Source organism: Tenrec ecaudatus, chromosome 14, assembly GCF_050624435.1.
Source record: "Tenrec ecaudatus isolate mTenEca1 chromosome 14, mTenEca1.hap1, whole genome shotgun sequence".
In the NCBI taxonomy this organism is placed as follows: Eukaryota; Metazoa; Chordata; class Mammalia; order Afrosoricida; family Tenrecidae; genus Tenrec; species Tenrec ecaudatus.
The window spans coordinates 71,201,866-71,222,844 of NC_134543.1; the positions used below are offsets into that span (position 1 = coordinate 71,201,866).

The 20,979-nt window shown below is 45.0% G+C and overlaps 1 protein-coding gene and 1 non-coding gene across 2 annotated transcripts; one reads left to right on the forward strand and one right to left on the reverse strand.

Moving 5' to 3' along the window:
- The first annotated feature begins 2,745 nt into the window (after positions 1–2,745).
- On the forward strand, positions 2,746–19,241 carry SPTSSA (serine palmitoyltransferase small subunit A). Its single transcript, XM_075530785.1, has 2 exons — positions 2,746–2,946; positions 17,478–19,241. Exons 1-2 carry the CDS (start codon positions 2,835–2,837, stop codon positions 17,579–17,581), a joined length of 216 nt encoding a protein of 71 aa, XP_075386900.1. The 5' UTR covers positions 2,746–2,834; the 3' UTR covers positions 17,582–19,241.
- LOC142427014 (U6 spliceosomal RNA) lies at positions 13,647–13,749 on the reverse strand. Its single transcript, XR_012779859.1, has one exon. It is a non-coding gene; the product is annotated as a U6 spliceosomal RNA (small nuclear RNA).
- Positions 19,242–20,979: the final 1,738 nt, after the last annotated feature.

Consider the following 20,979-nt stretch of genomic DNA (forward strand, 5'->3'; position numbering starts at 1 on the left):
AAATATGGAATGATATGTGTTATGGAATCCCAATTTTAAAAAAGACAGATAAAAAATGATCTCATTCACTACCCTCACTCTCTCCTAATTTTTCCTGTATCATTTACTCTAAGCTCATGACCTTGCTCAAACTCATCTGAAAATCATACCAATCATGCTGCCATTGTCTCAGTCTCTCTCTCCTCCTTCCTGCAAAAATAGAGGCAGTTTCCTTCATTTTCTAACCTCCCATGCTCTCCTCAACCCTCGACGATCCGACTTCTGCCCTCTCACGTCACAGGGACATTGTGACTGATTAACTGAGCAGGATGCAGACAAACAAATAGGTGCCTGGCTGCTTTCTTTGCTTCTCCGTTTCCTTTTCTTCTTTGAGGAGTTGACTCTCTGCCTGCCCCTCCCCTCTCTCGGCTTCTCTTGTGTCCTTTCCTTTCTTCCCACATCTCAGGCAGCTCCTCAGTGTTGTTCCTTTTCTTGTTTCTCGCCCTGCTCTCCCTGAGCTTTAGTGTGCACATTTGGTGCTTTCTTAGGTGACTTCACCCAGTCTCATGGCCTCAATTACCACGAGTTTATCCAATAATTCACATGCTTTAAGCTCCTGTTCAGGACTCTTCCGAGTTCTAGACCCTCAACTGCTCCACTGCCACCTGGATTCTCCATTTTGATGTCTGTCCCTCACCGGCCTCAGACTCAGTTTCATCCTAACAGAAGTCATAGCTTTTCAGCTGAACTCTTTCTTCTGGATTCTTTCTCCAGGGACATTGCCATGCCATCATCCAAGATCCTCTTTTCTAGCCTCTTCCCCCCCCCCCCCCCTGTCTGGCTGGTTATCACCTCTAGCAAGTTAGCGGAAATTTTTATCCACTACCGTGCTAAGGAAGTTAGGGACTGCAGATTGGCTTGTGAGGGTGGCTCTTCCTAAGAGAAGCTGTGAGTTCGGGGGCTATCTGAGAATGTGGAGGACCATTCAGGAGGAATGGAGCCGAGGGAGGCAGCCCCTGAGGGAAGGATAGTTGTGGGGGATACTTATTTGAGGTTAAGTATGGAGGGTGATTAGAGATCTTGATTTGGAAAAAGGAGCCGAGCAGTAGGCACCCCAAAGAAACATGTGGCCCAGGAGGAACAAGGACAGGCAACAGTCCAACATAATAAGGCTTGGATGTGGGAAGGCCGAGGTTTCTTGTAACTCGGAGGCATTGGGGCTCCACGTGACTGTGGGCTATGCAAACTCCGTTTGCCGGTCTGTCGCTCTACTCCCAACCTGCGCTTCTTCCCCCATGAGCCTGCAGGTTACTGCCTTGTCTTCTAGGAAGCTCTTTTCTGGGCATCAAGTCAAAGCTTGCTTAGCTCAAAAAAGGTCCTTCGGGGTATGGTTGTTTTTTGCTATCTAACCACGTCTTAGTATTGCCTACACATTTTTTTCTCCCTTGAACCTCATGGAGAAAAGCGTTGGGCCCTTAAAATGTTGGGTATTGAATAGGGGTGTCATATTCCTGTGCTCGAAATCTTTGTCCTGCCCTCTCCTATCCAACCCATTCACATTTCCATTTCTACTTGTCCTTCAAAACCAAGCTTAACGCATCGTTTGCCAGAAGCCCCTTTCTCACTCGAATCTGCCTTTCCCCTGGGCTCTGTGGGCATTCTCCACACGGCTCAGGCATATCCTCCACCGCGCTTCAATCACGCTCAGCTCCCTCAGCGGACTCAGTGCTTTCGGAAGGCGGTTTCGAGTCTCTGGCGTCTATCCACAATGTCTAATTCATAAACAAACAGTACTTGATCTGTCTAAATTGATACATGAAAAGTTACCAACAATGACAATTTGAAAGTTTAGGCAGTAAACCTAGAAACGAATCTTCCTTCCCAATTTTTAAACAGCCCATTTGCGGCATTTCTAGTGGCAAGTACGATGCTGCCGGCCCATTCTCCAGTGGGAAGAGCTGGATATTTGGGGGCACATTTCTGAGTCCTCACCAGCCCCGAGCAGCATGCCATCTGCAGAGCCCATCAGAGCAGCGAGCCTCGAGCCTCGACATACAACCACTGAGAGAGGAGGGCAGGGAGAGACGAACCAAACGTCTCTCTGGTTGGCTTTAAAGGACACCGAGGTAGGTTTGCGGATGTGTGGATAGGAGTGGGGAAGGAAGAAGGCGGCGATGTCTCCATCCCTGATGTCTCCATCCCTTCGTGGTCACCTTTTCTGGCCCCTTCACTCGCTTACATTCGCTTCTCCCATCTTCTTTTAGCACCTTCTGCCCCTCCGTTGCTCTGATCACAGTTTTACTTGCATTCCGGCGACAGATAAAAGCCTGCCTCCCCGCTGATTGTAAACTGCACGAAGCAAGGAGCCGGTAGGTTTCCCTTCCGCCCAGGAAGCCCGGTCCTAAAGCAGAGCAGGAATTCCGCGGCTCTCTCCCGCAAGCCTTCCCGCGTCCTTGGGCGAGGACCGGCCACCCTCTGGAGCGCCCTCCGCCGCGGGCACGAACGCCTGGCCTGCCAACGGCCCGGGCGCGGCCGCCGCGCGCGGCGGGGGCGCTCTCGGGGCGCGCGCGCCCGGGCCCGCGTGGGCGCGGCTCGGAGGGAGGGGGCGCTGGGAGGAAGCGCGAGGGGCGCGCGGACCGCCTGGCCAATGAGCGCCGGCCGGGCGGACCCCGGGGCCGAGCAGCTGCCGGGCGCGCGCGGGGCTGGGCGTGCCCACGGGTGACGCGCGGGGCGCACCGGGCCAATGGGCGCGCGCCGGCGGGCGGGCAGGCGGGCCTGGAGGCCCGGGCTGTAGGACGCGGACGGGCGGGCGGCCGGCCGGACAGACTGACGGCGGGCCTGGCTGCGGCGGGCGCATGGCGGGGATGGCGTTGGCGCGGGCCTGGAAACAGATGTCCTGGTTCTACTACCAGTACCTGCTGGTCACGGCACTCTACATGCTGGAGCCCTGGGAGCGGACTCTGTTCAGTATCCTGCCCGGGCCGCGCACACGGTTGGGCGGGGGCGGCGGTGGCGGCGGGTTGGGCGTCCGCCTTCCGGGCTCCGGGGCTGGGGCATGGGCAAGTTCCCCGGGACCCGGGCGCGCGCCCTCCCCAGATGGCAAGGGGGGAAGTGGGGAGGGGGTGCTCACGCGGCCAAGGCGCGCGCGTGTGTAAAACTCGAGCTCCGGAGTGGCATGGAGTCACTTGGCCCAGGGACAGCCGTCTTCTTATCTGGAGGAATTCCCGGGGTGGGGTCTGGCGGGCGCGTCCTTGTTAGCGCCCAGCCCCGGGTGCGCCGGTGGGAGGCCTCGCGCGCGGGCAGATGGCTCCCGGCTGGGCTGCTTGAGAATTTAACCTTTCCTGGTTTAGCTGGCTTTTGGCCCTAATGAAAACTCGAACCAGTCGGCCAGCTTTTAAAACTGTGTTGGAAATTTGTGGCACGGCAACCCCAGTACAGTTTTTGAAAGCAATGGTAAGCTATTGTGGCTTTTGGTCGTCAGGGGTGGGTAGCATGAAAAGTCTGTTTTGTGAAATGAAGTTATTTCCCTGTTTGCATCCTCCATTCAAGTCGTTCCTGAAAAAGAAGTTGTGGTTAGTCGTAGTTTAGGATTTGCAGCGGTGTGGATTAATGAGTTAAAAAGTACTTGTTAGTAACTACGGGGTGCTTACTGTGAGCTGAGCAACTGGGCTAAGTACTTGGCATTTATTTTAAGCTATCTAACCTTGCCGAGAACTCCAGTGAGTAGCTGGATTGGGCCAGCGGCTCCCTCAAGTCTGAGGGTTTGAGTCTCAGCTGCCTAAATCGACATCCTTTGACGATATTAATCTTGAAGAATAAGGATGAGCTGTAACTTAAAAGAAAAAAAGAAAGAAACCAATATGAAACTGATATTTCAGATTGTATTTACTTCAGACAGGGTCTTTTCAGTTGGGAGTAACCCTACTTAAGAAGAGTTTGGGAAATGCTTTGTTGCATTTCAATGGAGGGATGGGGGTAATTTTATCTCTAGTCCTATCTAGTCTGTTCTGTGAAAGCATTAAGGTTATGCGTCAAGCTGAATCTTTATTTTAACACTTATGAGGACTGTTGGCTGCTGATTAGGCAATTTATTTCTTTATTGACACAGACATTTCTTAGAACAAGAATGCATGTTTTAGCTTGCAGTTCTGAATGTACCTGTGGGCCTGGCCTCCTCCGGGCTCCAGTATGGGGCCCACCATTTGTCTGGAGTTGTGTTCAGTCTGGCTCTTAGTTCTGTGGATTAGCGCTCACCAGAAAGTGCTTTGTTGTTGCGCAACATCATGTACATATTTAATTGCAATTTCTCAATAGAATCATACACCTATTACCTCACCCAAAATTGTCTTAAAATGAATTTAAGCACTATTGGACTATATTGAAAGTCAGAAATTGACTGTAGAACCCATTCTTGGAGTCCAATATAGAGTTTACATTTAAATGCTCTTGTTGGTTTATGTATAAATAACCCCCTGTTTTATGTTGGAATAATAACCTACATGACTAGGTTATGACTTTTGGGGGTGGGGTGGGGTGGGGTGCGGTATAGAAATAACATAGGAGCTGAAATGTAGTACCTTTGTAGATTTTTGCTCTTTATTTTGGACTTCTCATTGGGTTATTTGACCCAGTGGCACCTGTTACTAGTGTAAAATCCTAAGGTTTTTAAAGCTAAATCTTAAAAGTAACCTTACTAGAAAGTTTCCATTATTGAATTAACTCAGTGCAGTAATGAACCCACAAACCAGCTTGCATTCAAGCTGACTAACTCCCAACAGCCCTGTAGGCAGAGAACAGCCAGACCCCTAAGGTTTCTAGGAGTAATCTTTACATAATAGGTTAACTGCCACCTCCTGCAGTGAAGCAGCTGGTGGGCTTTAAGCACTGATTCTTTTGGTTAGCAGCCAGAAGTTAACCATTGTGCCAGTTGTTTCCTTCTTTGACCTAAAACCAAATCAAACTCAGTGCCTTTGAATTGTTGCCAACTCAGTGACCCAACCAGGCAGTCAACTCTCCTCTGGGTTTCTGAGACCGTAATGTTCCTAAGAGCAGAGCACCTCATCTTTCTCCTGTACAGTGCTGAGTGGGTTTGCACCACCAGCCTCGTAGTTAGTCCAATTCTTAAGCCACTGTGGCTCCTTCCTTTGACATAAGCCACCCGTAAATAGCTGTGAAATATTGTACTGATATTATTCCATCTCAACTTCTAACCTAAGAGATATTTAAAGCCAGGCAAGTAATTATCTGGTGGATTAGTGGACTTTATATCAGTTTGTGATTGAATCTTTGTCCTAGTTTGGGAGAAAGAACTGGGTAGGAGAACTGTTTTCCCTTACTTAACAGGATTCAAAATAACTATGAAGTAGCCGGAAACATGAAAACTACTTTTGTGACCAGTCCTATGGTTTTGGAATGAGATATAAATTTTGTAACTTAAAATTCAAATAGAAAATAATTAAGTTTTCTAGAGACCTAAAATTCGGTGTAAGAGAAATTTTCATGAGTCACCAGGACAGAGGAAAACTGGGTTAACCTTTAATTTCTTAAAAATCCTTTTTATACACTTAAGTCCTTTAATAACTTAAAGTTGCTGTTTCATGGAAAACTCATAGTTTAAAAAAAATCTTTTCATTGTGAACGGAGCAAATCAGTTTTCCACTTACGATTTCATACGCATTTTGTTTGATGTCATTGGTTGTAACCCCCACAAGGTAACATTCATTGTACTTCTGTGTTTCTCATTTTTTATTCCTTTTTCATTCCTTTCTGCTTTAAAAATTTTGCCCTTGGGCAAATGCTACCTTTTTATTTTAAATTTTAATAAATCATTCTATTGGGACTCTTACAGCTCTTATAACATTCCAACATCAATTGTATCAAGCATATTTGTACGTATGTTGCCATGTCATTTTCTAAACATTTATTTTCTATTTGAGCCCTTGATAGCAGCTTCTCTTTTTTCCCCTCCCTCCTTGCTCCCACCCTTGTGACCCCTTGATAAATTATAAATTATTACCGTATTCATATCTTACACCTACTGCTATCCCCCTTCACCCATGTCTCTGTTCATCCCCCTGGGGGTGGTGGTGGTGTTGTGTCAATCATTGCGATGATCAATCGGTTCCCCCTTGCCCCCCACCTCCTCCTTACCCTCCTGGGATCACCTGAGGGCTTTATCTGACCTGTATTCCCTGTGTTGTGAGCTCTTGTCTGTACCTTATCTCTAGCCAGAGCTGAAAGGCAGAACTGGGTGATGATCATGGGGGTGAGGAAGCCTCAAAGAACCAGAGGAATATTATGTGTTTCATCAGTGCTATTCTGGGCCCTGGTCGACTCATCCCTTCCTTGTGACCCTTCTGTGAGGGAATGTCCTGTTGTCTACAGATGGGTTTTGGGTCTCTGTGGTTGCTTGTTCTAAGGAGTACTTAAAAAACCAAAACTCTAAAGTCCCTGCCCTAGAGTCTATTCGGACTCATAGTGACCTTATAAGGGAGTAGAATTGTCCCTGTGGGTTTCCAGGACTGTACATCTAACCAGAGTAGAAAGCTTTACCATTCTTGAAGCAGCTGGTGGTTTCAAGCCAATAACCTTGTGGTTAGCAGCGCAGCACGTAACCCATAATGCCATAGGGTTCCTAAGGAGTACATAGTCCCTTATAAACTTGTCTATTGCTTGGCTGAAAATTAAGCACAGGGAGTGAATTTAATTCTAGGGCTGAAAGGTGAAAAAGGACCAGAGTTGTGGGTTCACCAGCCTCTCTCTGACCAGTAAGTCTTGTCTTTTTTAGAATTTTGAGTCTTGTTTTACATTATTCTCCCATTCAGTCCAGGGCTGCCTAATGGGATGCCTTTCAGAGCAACCGACAGTGTAGCGGGGCACCATGGAGTTCTTCTGGTCTTAGAGTTTGGGAGGCCGGGGTTTATGTGATCCATCTTTCATTTAGACAGACTGTTTCCTCAGGTTTCTTTACTCTTCAAACCAAACCAAACTACCTGCCATCGAGTTGATTCTGACTCACAGATACCCTAAAGGACAGTAGAACTGGCCCTGTGGGTTTCTAAGATTTTTTTTTTTAATTTCAATAGAAAATCTCACCTTTCTCCCTTGCTCTGGACGGGGAGAGCATAAGAGTTGCAGCTCAGCTGGCCTTTTTGTAACCATTGTGCACACTTCTAGGCGATCGGATCCTCTGAATGTTCATGTAGCAATTATTTGTTACTCTGTTTCTTCCTAAGTCAAATAGCTACAAATTAGGTGAAGGTCCAATCCCACATAGGTCCTTAAGGAAATGGATCTATTTTAAAAAGTCAGACACATTGTGAATTAATTCCTGAAAGAGGAAGCTTTGTAAATTAGTTCTGTACGTTCTCCACAGTTGGGCCTCTATCCTGAATTTCTACTCTTGTCGGTTTTTCTGGTACCATATGTGAACTGGTGCATTACCTTTTGACGTGTCCACCCAGCGTGTGAACTGCTTTCACGCACAGACATGGTTTCCATTTATAAAGACATGGGGACGTGACACTTGAGTTGAAACTGAAGGTAGCAATAAAGAGTCCGTCTATCCTAAGTTGTATTACAAGAAATACCAAGGGCCTTCAAAAAAGTTCGTGGAAACCTGGAGATGAAAGATAAAGGAATTTTCCCCCCACAGGAGCTTTTTGAAACCCCCTGTGAGACAGTGTAAGACCCCCTGGAGGCTGAGGACCAGCGATCTCTGTCTACAGTGGTGAGGATTCAAATGTGTTCAAAACCCTTTCCACTCTTGCCAATCAATGGTAGTGGGAAGTGCAAAGCCCAGGCACTCCCTGGAAGGCCTCATTGAATAACATTGTAACTAGTGAGTGTATTAAGGGGAGGTGTAAAAATTCAAAATAATGTGTTAAAATATTTTAATTCCTAAAAGTTATTTTAGCTTTGTTTTATTAATTAAAAAGACAACCTCATATTAGTCTCTCACCACAGCATTGTATTACTAAATCTCCTCCCTCCCATTTCCATGGCCACTTACAAAATGTGTTTTGAACAAAATGCACGTAGGATTTTTTTGGTGTATGTTTGGTGTAGATTTTCTGTTCTAATAGTTATGTGGCTACAGTCCCCTTCTTTTGCATCTTGCTCCAGAATTCCAATTATTACATGCAAGATAGATGGATGAGCTTGTTACTTGAATGGAATAAAGTACAGTTGAGGTAGTTAGTTATCCCTTTGTGTTGTGTCCTTGAGGCTGTTTTATACCCAGTCGGAATGAACAACTGGTAAGGCTTAAGGAAGGAGTGAAGTGGGGGAGTGAAGTTGTGTGAGGGGGGTGGGAATTGTAGCTCACTTGCACAGCTCTCTGTTTGAGGGATGCAGTGGAAGCTGTAGACCTGCCCGCAGAGTCATCTGATACCTCCGTGCATAGACTGGAAGTCTTTTCACATCTCTAGGAGTCTTGTGTTCAGCCTGGAAACAACTGCTCTAACTTATTCTCACTCTCTTGGTATTTGGCTGTTTCACTGAGAGGGATAGACTGTCTCTTACCTGTACTACTTAGGCTACCTGTCCTGAGTTTCCGGGGAGGTGGAAGATGAAGAAAGCCATTCATGTTTCGTGGTCTGTGTCAGGGAAGGCAGGAAAGACCCAATGGGCAGTGGGGACGGATCACTTGTAGAAATCCTTCATTGTCTCGGCCTGTTAGACCAATGGCCGCCTCACTCTAAGAAGTTACAGGACCTCCGACTTCAAGGGTCTTCATGCCTCTATCTAAGACCTCAGACCAAAGACAGTGTAGATTTCAAAAGCAACCCCGCCTCAAAGCCTTAGCTGCCTCAACAATGCCATGTGTCCCAGACTTTAAACAATAGAGTATGTGTGAGTTCATAAAGCTGGATTGTCTAAGAAGCGGATTCAGGAAGAGCACCAGTGTCGGTGATTAGTGGCTATGAGAAGCAAACCTTTAGCTGCTCCAACAAACTAAAACCACCTTTTCTGATGTTTTCCTGAAGTCCAGGAATGTTGGCTTTCCCATGCTATATACCTTCCTGAAAATTACAAAATAACAATGCAGAATGTTATTAGGGCAAGAAAACCAAACTCACTGCCATGCAGACGCATAGTGACCCCCAGGGACAGGGTACAACTGCCCCGGTGAGTTTCCAAGGCTATCACTCTTTACAGAGTAGAAAGCCCTGTTTTTTCCCCTGAGGAGAGAAGCTGGTGGGGTTCAGGCAGTTGCCAATCACAGTTGGCTACTCAAAAGATGCCATTTGGTAGGCAAGCACTGACTAAAAACTACATTGTCATCTCGGGGAAGAAGTTGGATGGCCTGGAAATGCAGCAGCTAGCTCAGTGTGAATGGAGGCCGCCCCAGGGGACATTAAAAAAAGGCACAAAGTATTATAGAAATGCTGGCACCTGTCTGCCGCAGGCGGGGAGAGGTGCTCAGCTGGAGGGGTGACTCTCTGGAGAGGGATCCTGAGTGCAAATGCTAACTTCTAGTTTTCTTAAAATAGTACTAAAAGAACTCCTGCTTGTGCCGCATCCGAGCTGAGGCCTGTTTCCCATGAAGGTTATAATTCGATCCCCACTGACCTGAGTTTATGAGCAGTCCCTTTGGAAACAATACCAGCTCTGTTATGCCAGTCATGTGTGAGCTAACGAATGTTCCCGGAACAGGTCTTGGAGCAGTGCTGATGATAAGTTTCAGAGCAGACTGGGAATGTTTTTTGGTTGACACTGAAGCTTCCGCATCTCTCCCTAGTGTCTGGAGCAGAGCTACAAGCCACTCCCAAGGTTTCAGTGCAGGGTTTGGATGTGGTTGCTGCTAGTTGTAGCAGTGTGCTTTGTTTTCTTTAAGAGTTTGTCATTAAGGTTGTTTGTAAAGTCAACTTTTCCTACTTTCGTTTTGACTGATCAATACACTGTAGAAAGTCCAGCACGTGGGTTTATAGTGTTATGAGATCTTTTAATTTGTCCCAAGAATGTCGGATTGGTTAAGATACACAGGACTGTCACGGTATCAATATCTTCCTCATTCATTTTAAGACGCAAGTGAGAATACTTAAATTTAAGCCATTTTTAGGTTGGTCATGTTCTTCGGTTTTTTTGAGGTCAAGGGGAAAACAGCAAAGCACAGCAAACGGAGATTTCCCATTTTGAGCTTCATTCAGTAGCTGGCATCTGAGTTTAGCTACAGCCTTGATTCAGCCTTCCTGCAAGCAGCCCAGGGCAGGGCTTTAAAAAGGCTTTTTCCTTGTCTTTAACATGTTTCTTTAAAATAGAGTTGTAAACACACTCGCATACTTCTGAGCATTCATTAGCATTTTCTCGTTGATTTTACAAAAGAAATTTGACGAGGTTGGGAGGTTTTAATGCCATTTTAGCTTTGCTTTCTGCTGTGACCAGTGCAATCAGAATTGCTCCTAGGTGATGCAGATGCTTAAGCCCCTGCCATGCACTGAAAGGATGGCACTTCAGACTGGCCATCTGCTTCCGCAGGGTCCCGAGCTGAAGACCCAGTGGACAGCAGGTCCCCACGGCGCATGCTGTCGACTCAGTGCCAGCCAACCTCAACAAGTACAATCAGAGACTTAAAGCCCCGGGATCATTTAGTCTGATGAAAAGGTATAGGCCACACCTGCTGGGACAGAGGCCCCACCTTTTCCCAGTGGGACACTGCTTGGCAATCATCTCATCTTGTGAATAAGGTCGTTGGTGCTGGTAGCTGGGAAAGAACATGCAGTGACCAGCGTTGTACTTCTCTTTCAAGCTCCTCCTTCCGTGTTAGGGGCTTTTTCTTTTTGTAAGTTGTTGGGATCGGGGTGGGACTAGCCATTGTATGAAAGAGAAATCTGTATAATTTCCTGTCTACATGAAATTATCAGTCATCTCATGATGAGTTGGGGATCCCTGTTAAGAGACAATAGACAATATATAGCTTTATCATTTCATATCTGTTTGCCGAGTCCATAAATTATTTATGTCATGGCCAGGTTATAAATAACGTGTGAGCGCTCTAGTAGCCCTTGGACAAATGTTTGTCTTTAGCACCTGCACATATGCAGACACATCGTCTGCTCAGTGTTTGCATGACGTAAGAAATACCCTTTTTGTCTCTCAGTGAACTACAGCTGGTAGCGAAGGGAGAGAGGCGGCTCTTGCTCCCAAGCACGCACTTGTATACTCCTAGGTAAAAACAGGCCATTAATTCACAAAACACCGGCGCTTTGGAGGCCGTTTTGCCATTGTTGTTATAGTCTGGATGGCATTGACTTTATTTTGATATTGCCCAATCTAAAGTATATTACCAAACAGTACAACAACAGCAGCAGCAGCCAGTTCCATCTCCCTGACCAATTAGTGTACAGCTTCTGGCCTTTCTGCTGTACAAAGCGCAATGAGGGTTTGGTAAGTGGACTACGCTCTCATTTTGTGCATTGCCACCCTCTATGTATTATATGTAACATTGATCCATTTTTGCATTTTATTATCATCATTATGTTTTTGGTGTGTGTTTCAAACAGCAGATTGCCTTACGATGATTGAGGAGAGATACCTAGGTGCTCTGTCTAAACAAGTGGAATCCTGAAATATTAATGGAGGGCCACTAAAGTGTCCTTTAGGCAGCTCACTGTTTGAAGGTTAAACATGGGCCCAGAGAGGTTATGCTGTCCCAGGATCACAGTGTAAATACCCAATTAGTAGCAGGAGGGTCATTAGCCATTTCCCAGAGACGGGCATATCGACCCGAGTCATGATGGTGCATTCCAACACTCAAAACAGCTGCTTCAGTACAGATCATATTTGGTTGCAGAGTAAGTTAGATTCCAAATTCTCACAGCAGCCCTGAAGAGCACGGGATGTGTCTCCGCCTTTGTCGAAGGAGACTGAAGGCTGTGACCGAGGCACAGCTTGGCTCCAGGTCTCCTGTCAGTGTTGTGCTGTTCTAGTTCCCGCTGCTTAACACGTCACAGAGTTTCAAGGATAATTTAACGTTGAGAAATGTGTCCAGAGTGAGATGGATTAAGAAATCCACTTAACTGCCAGACAGTAGATTATAGTTTGAATATGCTAACTCGTCACTGTATAGCTCCATTTGTGAGCTCACTACTAGGATGAGGGGTCACATTTCCCTCCAACGTTGTCAAACAAGTCTCTGGTCACAACCAATGCCTTACGGTTTCAATAAAAACTGCCCCCGGAAATGGTACCAACGTAACGCCAGAGAATATTCACTTCCGTACCTTGGCGCTGTTTCAACTACATGACAAGTTCTTTTCAGATTGCATTTGGGTTGTGTTTTTAAGCAGCCCCTCCCCCACTGACGTTTTATTGTGATGCGAGGGGAAGGTCACAGAGCAGATGAGTTTTCCATTCAACAAGTCATGCACATTTGGACACGTGACAGCACTCTTCCAGCTTCCTTGCTGAATTTCCCTTTCCCTTTTCCTCTTCCTTATCTGGGTCTGCCTTCGGAGCTTTATCCCTGGCTGCCCTGCGGTCCGGGTCCGACTCAGATTCCTCGCAGCCTTAGGGCTTACCTAGAGGACAGAGCACAACTGGCCCTGTGCTTTCCCAGGCTGTCACTCTTGATGCGGCAGAAAGCCTTTCTCCCTAGGTGCAGCTGGTGACCTTGCTGCTAGCAGGTTAGCAGCCCAGCATGCCGGCACGGCACCACCCAGGCGCTGTGAGAACTCCAGCGAGTAGGAACAAGCTGAGCCGTCCTAGAAGATGGGACCGTGGGGAGAAGGAATTGAAGATCTTTTTTAGGCTGATGACCAGACAGCTAGTTATTTAAACTGAAGAAAAAAAAAAACTTTAGAGAAAGTTAATGCGTTCTGGTAAAGTTGCGTGTAATGCATCTTTGGATTTCTGGGTTGTGCTCACTGCAAGGTTGCTGGTTCAAGTTTACCCTGCGAGATTCCTTGGAAGGAAGGTCTGAAGGACTACTTCAGAAAAAGAAAAAGAAAAAGAAAAAGGCAGCCATTGCAAGCCCTGTGGAGCCTGGCTCTATTCTGCCACACACGGATTTGCCATGCATTAGAATCAACTTGAAGACAGCTGATTTTTGGCTATTGAATGCCATAGGGGGCAATATTAAATAAACCAAAAAATTCACTGCCACCAAGTCAATTCTGACTCATGGTGACGCTATTGAACTTCCTCTGAATTTTGGAGACTGCAACTCTTCATGTGAGTGGAAAGCCTCGTCTTTCTCCTGAGGAGCGCCTGGTAATTTCGACCTGCAGACCCTCTGGTTAGCAGTCTAATGCCTAATTGTTACACTCCCAGGGCTTCATTAAATCAGTAGTATGAAAGACTTGTCTGAGGTATGAAACGTGGGGTCAGGTCACCGACATTCAGGTGATTATCTAAGTTATTAAAATTGGGGATTCTTTATCAATTGGAATGCAATTCGCTGCAAATAACAGAAACTCCTAGCACTGGTTGGTTGAAACTCACTGTTTGAAACTCTGTCACGGGTACAGAAGATTTATTGTCCTATATATTTCAAAGTTCACTGGCTTCAGGCATGGTTTGATCAGGATTCTGGCTCCATTTTTCTGTGATGATTTTTGTTCCACACCGTCAGGTGCCAGCTTGGTCTTGAGTCTTGTGATTTCACTGGTTTCCGTGGTTTCTCTCTGCTAGAGCATGCAGTATGCTATCTCTGAATTAGTATTATTTTTTTCATGGACCACTTCTCGAATCTGTATGACAACCTTGTGCAGGGGCCATGCTAATCTTCCCTGTATCATTCCAGTTTTAGTATTTCTGCTTCTGAAGCAAACACACATTCCTGAATTCTTGGTCGAAGCTCTGAGCATTGGATTCATCGGGGAATTTTGGAAGTGGATATTATTATAAAGGAGAGGGGCTTTTTATAGCTGTATCGGTTTGAGCTGCCAACCTGTCCTGTTGGTAATCAAAACACAAATAATGCACGTGCTATACACTTTTGCAAATCTTGAAGCTCCTCAGTGTTAGTTTCATTGTGTTCTACAAAATGTTCTTATTATGTTGCTGGCTTTAATTTCAAAAATATTTTTCTGTCCAATGGATTTAATGATAGAAGGATAAAACTGATCCACCTTTCTGTATTACAGTGAACATTTACAATGATAGACAGTTTTTTAAAAACACTTTTCTTGGCACTTAATCCATATATCACATAATCAGTAGTTCAGTCATATCAAGAATTGTGCAATCAGTTTACCAATCAGTTTTAGAACAGTTTCTTTTTCTCCCCATGGTTAATCATTTTTAAAATGAGTTGTGTAATCACCATTAGGTCTAGTGCTCTCCCCTTCCTCTGCCCCCTCCCCCTATCTTCCACCCCCGACCCCTTTCTCCGCTATAAACCCTTGCATCTGTTCTTATATGTGTGCATCCACTCTTTCTGCGTGTCACAAGCTGGACCCCCTCCCCCAGAAAATAAAGTGGCAAGGATAAAAGAATCATAAAACAAAGAAAAATGCAAATAGTAAGAAAGAAAAGACTACCGTGAATATTTAAAATGCCAGGGAAGAAATGTTAGTCACAGGACTGGCAGGAAATACTTGCACATGGAACAATTTCAGGTTGGGTCAAGAGGGAGATCAACCAACCAATATCAAGCTCAATCCAGTATAATTACTATTACAACGATTCCTATCTGATGGATTTGCCAGCGTGTTAATCTGACTAGATGCTCTGCAGATGGGTTTGAGGCCCCCACTGTCCCCCATCGCCTTCTCCCAATTGGGTGTTTGCAATTTGGACTCTGACAGTTTTCCCTTGGTCATATTAGAATTGTTATTGTCATCTTTGGATTACACAAGCTGGTGTGTTTCTTCCATGTGGACTTAGTTGACTCCTTGCTTAGATGACTGCTTGTTTGAATTTAAGCCTTTAAGACCCCAGACATATCCCCGATTGGTAGCTGGGCACCACCTGCTTTTTTCAGCACACTTTGCTGTCACACCCTTAACCTCAGTGATCATGTCATGAATATGAACACGGAGCAGGACCATGTTGCCAGGACATATTGTTCTTAGATTGGGACAAGAGTTCAGTGGGTCCATAGTCCATCTGCTTGAGGGACAGGTTTTTGTGGGTGGTGATTCCTCTGTGGAATCTTACCAGTGGCTTTAATTTTAACGCTTCTTGCAATGTAACCAAGGGCTAGAGTCAAACAAAAGCTCTCGTGTCCAGTGGCCATGATGGATACAGTTTCATACCTGAAGCACCCCCAGTGTTGTCTGAATGTCCAGAAACACCAGAACCTTGCCTATAGGAATCACGCCCATGCCATCGATTCCTAGCTCAGAGATTTCTTTGGTGATGAATTTGTGGAAACTGCCTGTCTTGCACGCAGCGAGGGAAGTTGCTAGCCTACAGTTATTGTCGTTCTGAGGTTTTCCTTTCCATGAATTTGGAACTCCAGGCGAAACTTGTCTTGAATCTGGGATTCCAGAAGCTTTACTTTGACTTGAGTTGAGGCAGCGGATACAGCTTGATATCGTTTCCTTTGGGAAACAGCACTCTTTCCAGGTGTTCTTCCCCGCAGATCGTTTTGATTTGGACCCAGGTCATGTGCGTTTCCATTTTCCCCAGCTCCTCTTTCTCCATCTCCGGCTCATCCCCGTCACGGTTGCTTGTTTCTTGTGCTCTCACGACTTTGTCTTTGGCTTTCAGTTTGAAGCTGGAGGTGTAGGACTTGCATGTAACTCCTGATGGCATGATTCTAAAGTGTTCTAAGATTTAGATTTCACGGTGTCGTTATAAGGGTTAAGCAAGAGCATGATGTGAAAGAGATTTGTCAGCTAAGCTGTTGCACAGATATGAATGGGTAGCAAAGTTGTAATTTTAAAACACCCTGTCTTCTCAAGCAGCGGCAAGGGTGGCGAGCTGTCGTCTCGTGTAACTCAGACCGGTTACAGGAGAGCAGCCCTGGGAAAGGACACCGTGCTCGGTAGAGTATAGGCCGGAGGAAAGGCGCACAGGCTCAGTGCGAGGAGCTGGCACCGTGGCTGCCACGGGATTATAGCCAGAGGCATAGAATTCAGAATTTATACACACGGGTTCAGCTCCTTTTGACATGAGAAAAAAGACATGCCTTCCATCGTCCGTGTCTGTTTTTCTTTTTTAACCTCTTCTGACACCAACGTTTACTCCCACGACTCTGCTTCTCTGCTGGGTGGTCACTCATTGCAGTGACCACACAGAATTCACACACAAACTTCCAGTTGTTGGGGTTTGGTTAGGGAAGGTAACGGGTTATCACAGCCACTTTCAGAGCACATTGGTCCACATCAGCGCCTCTCCTCAGCCAGTGGCCAGTGGCTCTGCAGTCCTTTGCCTCTCAGCCACGTGGTCTCCTGGCCTCTGCCTCGGTGGGCCGGGTGGGGAAGCTTTAGTCCGCTGTTGGGCCTCACAGGCTTACAGACCCAGAGCTGCTGCTCTGCTCTGCCTCATGCCCTCCTTGCCTCAGCGTCTGGCCCGGTCTGGCTCCTTTGCCCTCCCCTGTTGTTTCTGTGCCACAGCCTCTGGTGCCTCTGGTCTCACCCTCTGCCACTTCAGACAAAGATCTGGCACATGTGCCACTGGGAGTTCATCTTCTGACAGGTTTGGGATTTCCCCGTGTCGTTCTCAGGTGGTTCTTATACACAGAGTGGCGGCTTTGATGGCGGTATGTTTTCTTTCAGCACCCCCAACGAAACAAGGTGCTGGTGGCCTGGTTCATCCTGGGAAACTTGTCCCACCTTAATTCTGTTCATTAGCCTATCAGAGAACTTTCCCTATAACGGGATTATAGCCAGAGGCATAGAATTCAGAATTTATAATACATCACATAAGGGGTTATGGCTAGAAGGGCCATATGAAGTGACTACGTCTCAGGTTTTGAAGATGACTTATTTGCGTTGCTGCCAAGTTTAGGTAATAATCATCACAAAAATGTTTAATAGCAAGTAACTGCAGACTACTTTACATGTAACTAAGCTAGTAGACGATTGAGTTTAGCTTTTGTCCGACTCCAAAGCCAGTGCTTGTATAGCCACATTCTAGCCTGAATCTGAACTTCTTGGATTCTTGTCATCTCACCGGGCTGGTAGACCTTCGTCTGGTGGTGGTGGTTGTCATTGGGTGCCAGGGAGTCGGTTCCTACAAGGTTCCACTTACGATCTTTCAGTAAAATTTGATTCTTGATCATTTCTTTTCTGAAGGTTGATAATACCTCTCTGTGCTTCATTTTAAGCAGTCTGATGTACTGAATTATTTATAGTGGGGAGAACAATACTTGTAAGTAGTGGTGAAGATTAAATGAACTAAAGAGAATTTAGAATGGTGCCAAGTAAAGCTGATATTAATGGTTATTGTGATGTCTTCGTTTTTTCCTTTATATTCTTTTAACATATTTAACATACATGAAAAAATCAGTAAGTGAATGGATACTTCAAGTGTTTATTGAAAAATTACGGGATTTAGTTTTGAAAACGTGAAAAGCAAAACAAAACATTTCCTTAATGACCGCTCAGATTCCATGCTGGTCTCCTTTGTGGGGATGGCGCTGTACACCGGCTACGTCTTCATGCCGCAGCACATCATGGCGATATTGCACTACTTTGAAATCGTGCAGTGATCGGGATCAAGATGGGACCGGGATCCAGAGATCCCTTAGGGGAGCATCACCTCCTGAAACGGACTTCATCAGCTGCCATCTGAAAGCCTACGAGATGTCAACAGAAGCAACTTTTTGAATATCAAGGCTAACATTCATGAATACAGCAGGAAAATAATCCTGACTCATCCATTGTGTTCTTTATTTTTCATTTTACAAGAGGCTCTTGTATAGTGATTTTTGTCAATTTTAACATTGTAGTGATTTGTACTTTGATATCAGTGTTTTCTTAACCTTTGTGACAGTTTGAATATTACCCCGTGGAAGCTTTTCTTAATGTAACTGAGTACATTTAATTGCCTTCTGTTTTTAAAACCCAAAGTCATTAGTTGGCTTTATTGCTGTTGCTATTGTATGGCATATACATCGGCCTGGGTATATTTCTACACTTGACCGACCAAAAGTTTTGTAAGAAACAATACAAGTTATGGGGCAGGCGGGTGGGAGGGAGGATATTTTATTGTGCACGACTTACAAAAGACTTATCTGTAAGTTTGAACTCAGGAGTACAGTTTTAGCTATCTAGACTCCACTCTATTTAACAGCTTTTGCTTTAAAACTATGAAAGCTTTTCTTAACAACAACAACAAAAAGGATTCTGTTAATGTTAAAGTAAAGGGAACATTTCACCTTTTAACTAATTAATTCTTAGGTGGAACTTATTTCCAGAAAACTTTGATTATTATTCTTGTGACCAAAGGTTCACACTTGGTTAGGCAGCCTTATGATGTAATGCTTATATACCACAGAGTTTTTAATAGAAAGCAAATCAGTTTCCTTTGAGGGCCACTGTTAGCAGTGTACTAATTGAAATTCAGCTTCATCATTGTAATGGGGCCTGTAAATGTATCTGCTCAGTGCAATAAGATGATGAGATGAATTGTAGTTAGAAATTAGGGGAAAAGAACTACAAACTTGGTTAAATTCCTTTCATCCTTTGTAATTTTAAAAAAAGAATTTCTATTCCTTAAATGTAAAACTACTACCTATTTTTTTTAATGTTATGTACATTCATTAAATTCAAAGGAAACAAAAAGCTGGTGTAGCAGTTTATGTATCCATTTTATAAAGACCCCCTGACTAGGCATGAAACAGGACAAGACCAATCATCTGGAAACCGTCATCAGAAGTCGTAATGATGTCCAAAACGCGGTTCATTATAGAACGCGGAAGAAGAGTGAATCACTGTAAACTCCTGATTAGGGACAGATCATTTCAACACTGTTGCACATGGGACAACAGCAGCAGGAAAGGGACCATGGTTGGGGAATATACACTACTGTGGATTAGAAAAGGACTGGTTTTGGGTTCCTTTGGCGACTTTGATCAGGGCATAACGCATGACTGTGTTGCTCTGGGACCCTAATTTCTTTTAAGGGAATTCCAAGGCAAGCTCTTGAGGGTGAGACTGTTCTTCCCTGGCCTCTGTGAGGGAGTTGTTAGTAATCCTCTTTCAAACACATACAGCTTGATGGCAAACCTCTGTACATTGCCAATTACTGGTCAAAATGAACTCAATGGAGGTTGAATTTATGTCAAGATTCCACTTGGAGTTAGGGCTGCTACTGTAACCTAGGGCCTTCTGCAAACCAAGCACTTAAATATATTCCCTCCTCTGATCTCGGGTCTTATTAAAAATCCTTTGATCACACTCAGGTTGCTGTACTGTATTCTGCTCAGATTGGTTGATAACTCTTTTAGACGGCTGTTTGTTTTAGGGTATGCCTTTAAGACCCCAGATAATATCATTTCTAAGAGTCAGGCACCATCTGATTCCGTTACCCCAAATAGCATTGGAGTCTTCAGTGATCACCTCATAAGGGTAAGTATTGTGCAGGGCCAAATAGTAAGACTCACTCTTTGATTAGGCCCTTATACCTTAAAGTGGGAGCTCAAACTCATAAAATATGATATACACTCATATATATACACATGTATATGGCTTACTTCATGGGTAGCATATTGGCTTCCAGAGAAATTACATTGTAAGTAACTTTCACACAACATCTGACCATTCTTTGTATATATTTTTCTTGATGGCTAAATCTAGAATTTATATTTCTAAATGGAGTACTGTGGAGGACCAGGTCATCAGTAAGTATATTTTCACATGTTTCCCAGTGTAAGATCAGGCACTAGGCATTATATGCTTTTGCATGCTTTCTAGCATGGTTTTTACTAATCTTCAAAAATTGTAGGTGTTTTTGGCTGCAGACTTGAATGACTACTGAAGCTTTTCTAGTCCAGAGGTAGTAAGTAATATATAAATGTTTAGTGTTTTATAGTTTCTTTTAAAAAATCATTTTATTAGGGGCTCATACAACTCTTGTCACAATCCATGCACACATCAATTGTGTAAAGCATATTAGTACATTCATTGCCCTCATCATTCTCAAAACATTTGCCCTCCACCTAAGCCCCTGGCATCAGCTCCTCATTTTCTCCCCCCCCCCCCGCTCCCCCATGTTTTGTAGTTTCCATCCTGCCACTTATCCATCAATTGCTTCTACTGTGGTGACTTCCATGCTGCTGTGATGTTGGAAGTTTCGCCACCAATAGTGGAAGTAGTAGGGTCACCCATGATACACATGTTTCGGTGTCGCTTTCAGACCAAGACTAGGCAAGAGGGTGGGACTGTCCACTTCTGAGGGATTAGCCCCTGGGAGCCATATGAGGAAGGAGCATAGCATCAGGGTGGGAGGAAGGCTCATTCACAGCCTTCAATATGCAGATGACACACCTTGCTTGCTGAAAGTGAAGAGGAAGCACTTACTACTGATGACGAAAACATATACTTTCTGTATGGCTTACAACGCAGCGTAAAGAAAACGAATCCTCACACCTGAACCAATAGACAGTATCATGATAAGATAAAAGTTGCCCAGGATTTCTTTTTACTTGACTCTACAATTGGTACTTACGGAAGCAGCATCCAGAAGCAAGTGGCATTTTGCTTTAGGCAATCTGCAAAAGACCTCTTTACAATCTTCAAGAGGAAAGGTGTCACTTTGAGGACTGGTGACCTGACCAGTCTGTGGCGTTTTCTTTTGCCTTGTTCGCATGTGAACGCTGGACACCGAGCAAGGGAGATGGAGGACTGATGCGCCGTAATCCCAGGGCTGGTGACGAATACTGATTAAACCATGGGCTGTCAGAACAAACGTCTGTCTTGTTGGAGGTAGTACAGTCCGACTGCTCCGTAGCTTTGTCTCTTGTACTTTGTACATGTTATCAGGAGAGACCAGTCCTTGGAGGAAGGCATCACGCTTCATGAAGTACAGGTGAAAACGAGGAAAACCTTTAATGAGAGAGATTGATGCAGTGATTGGAACTCTTGTCAAACAATTGTGAGGATGGAG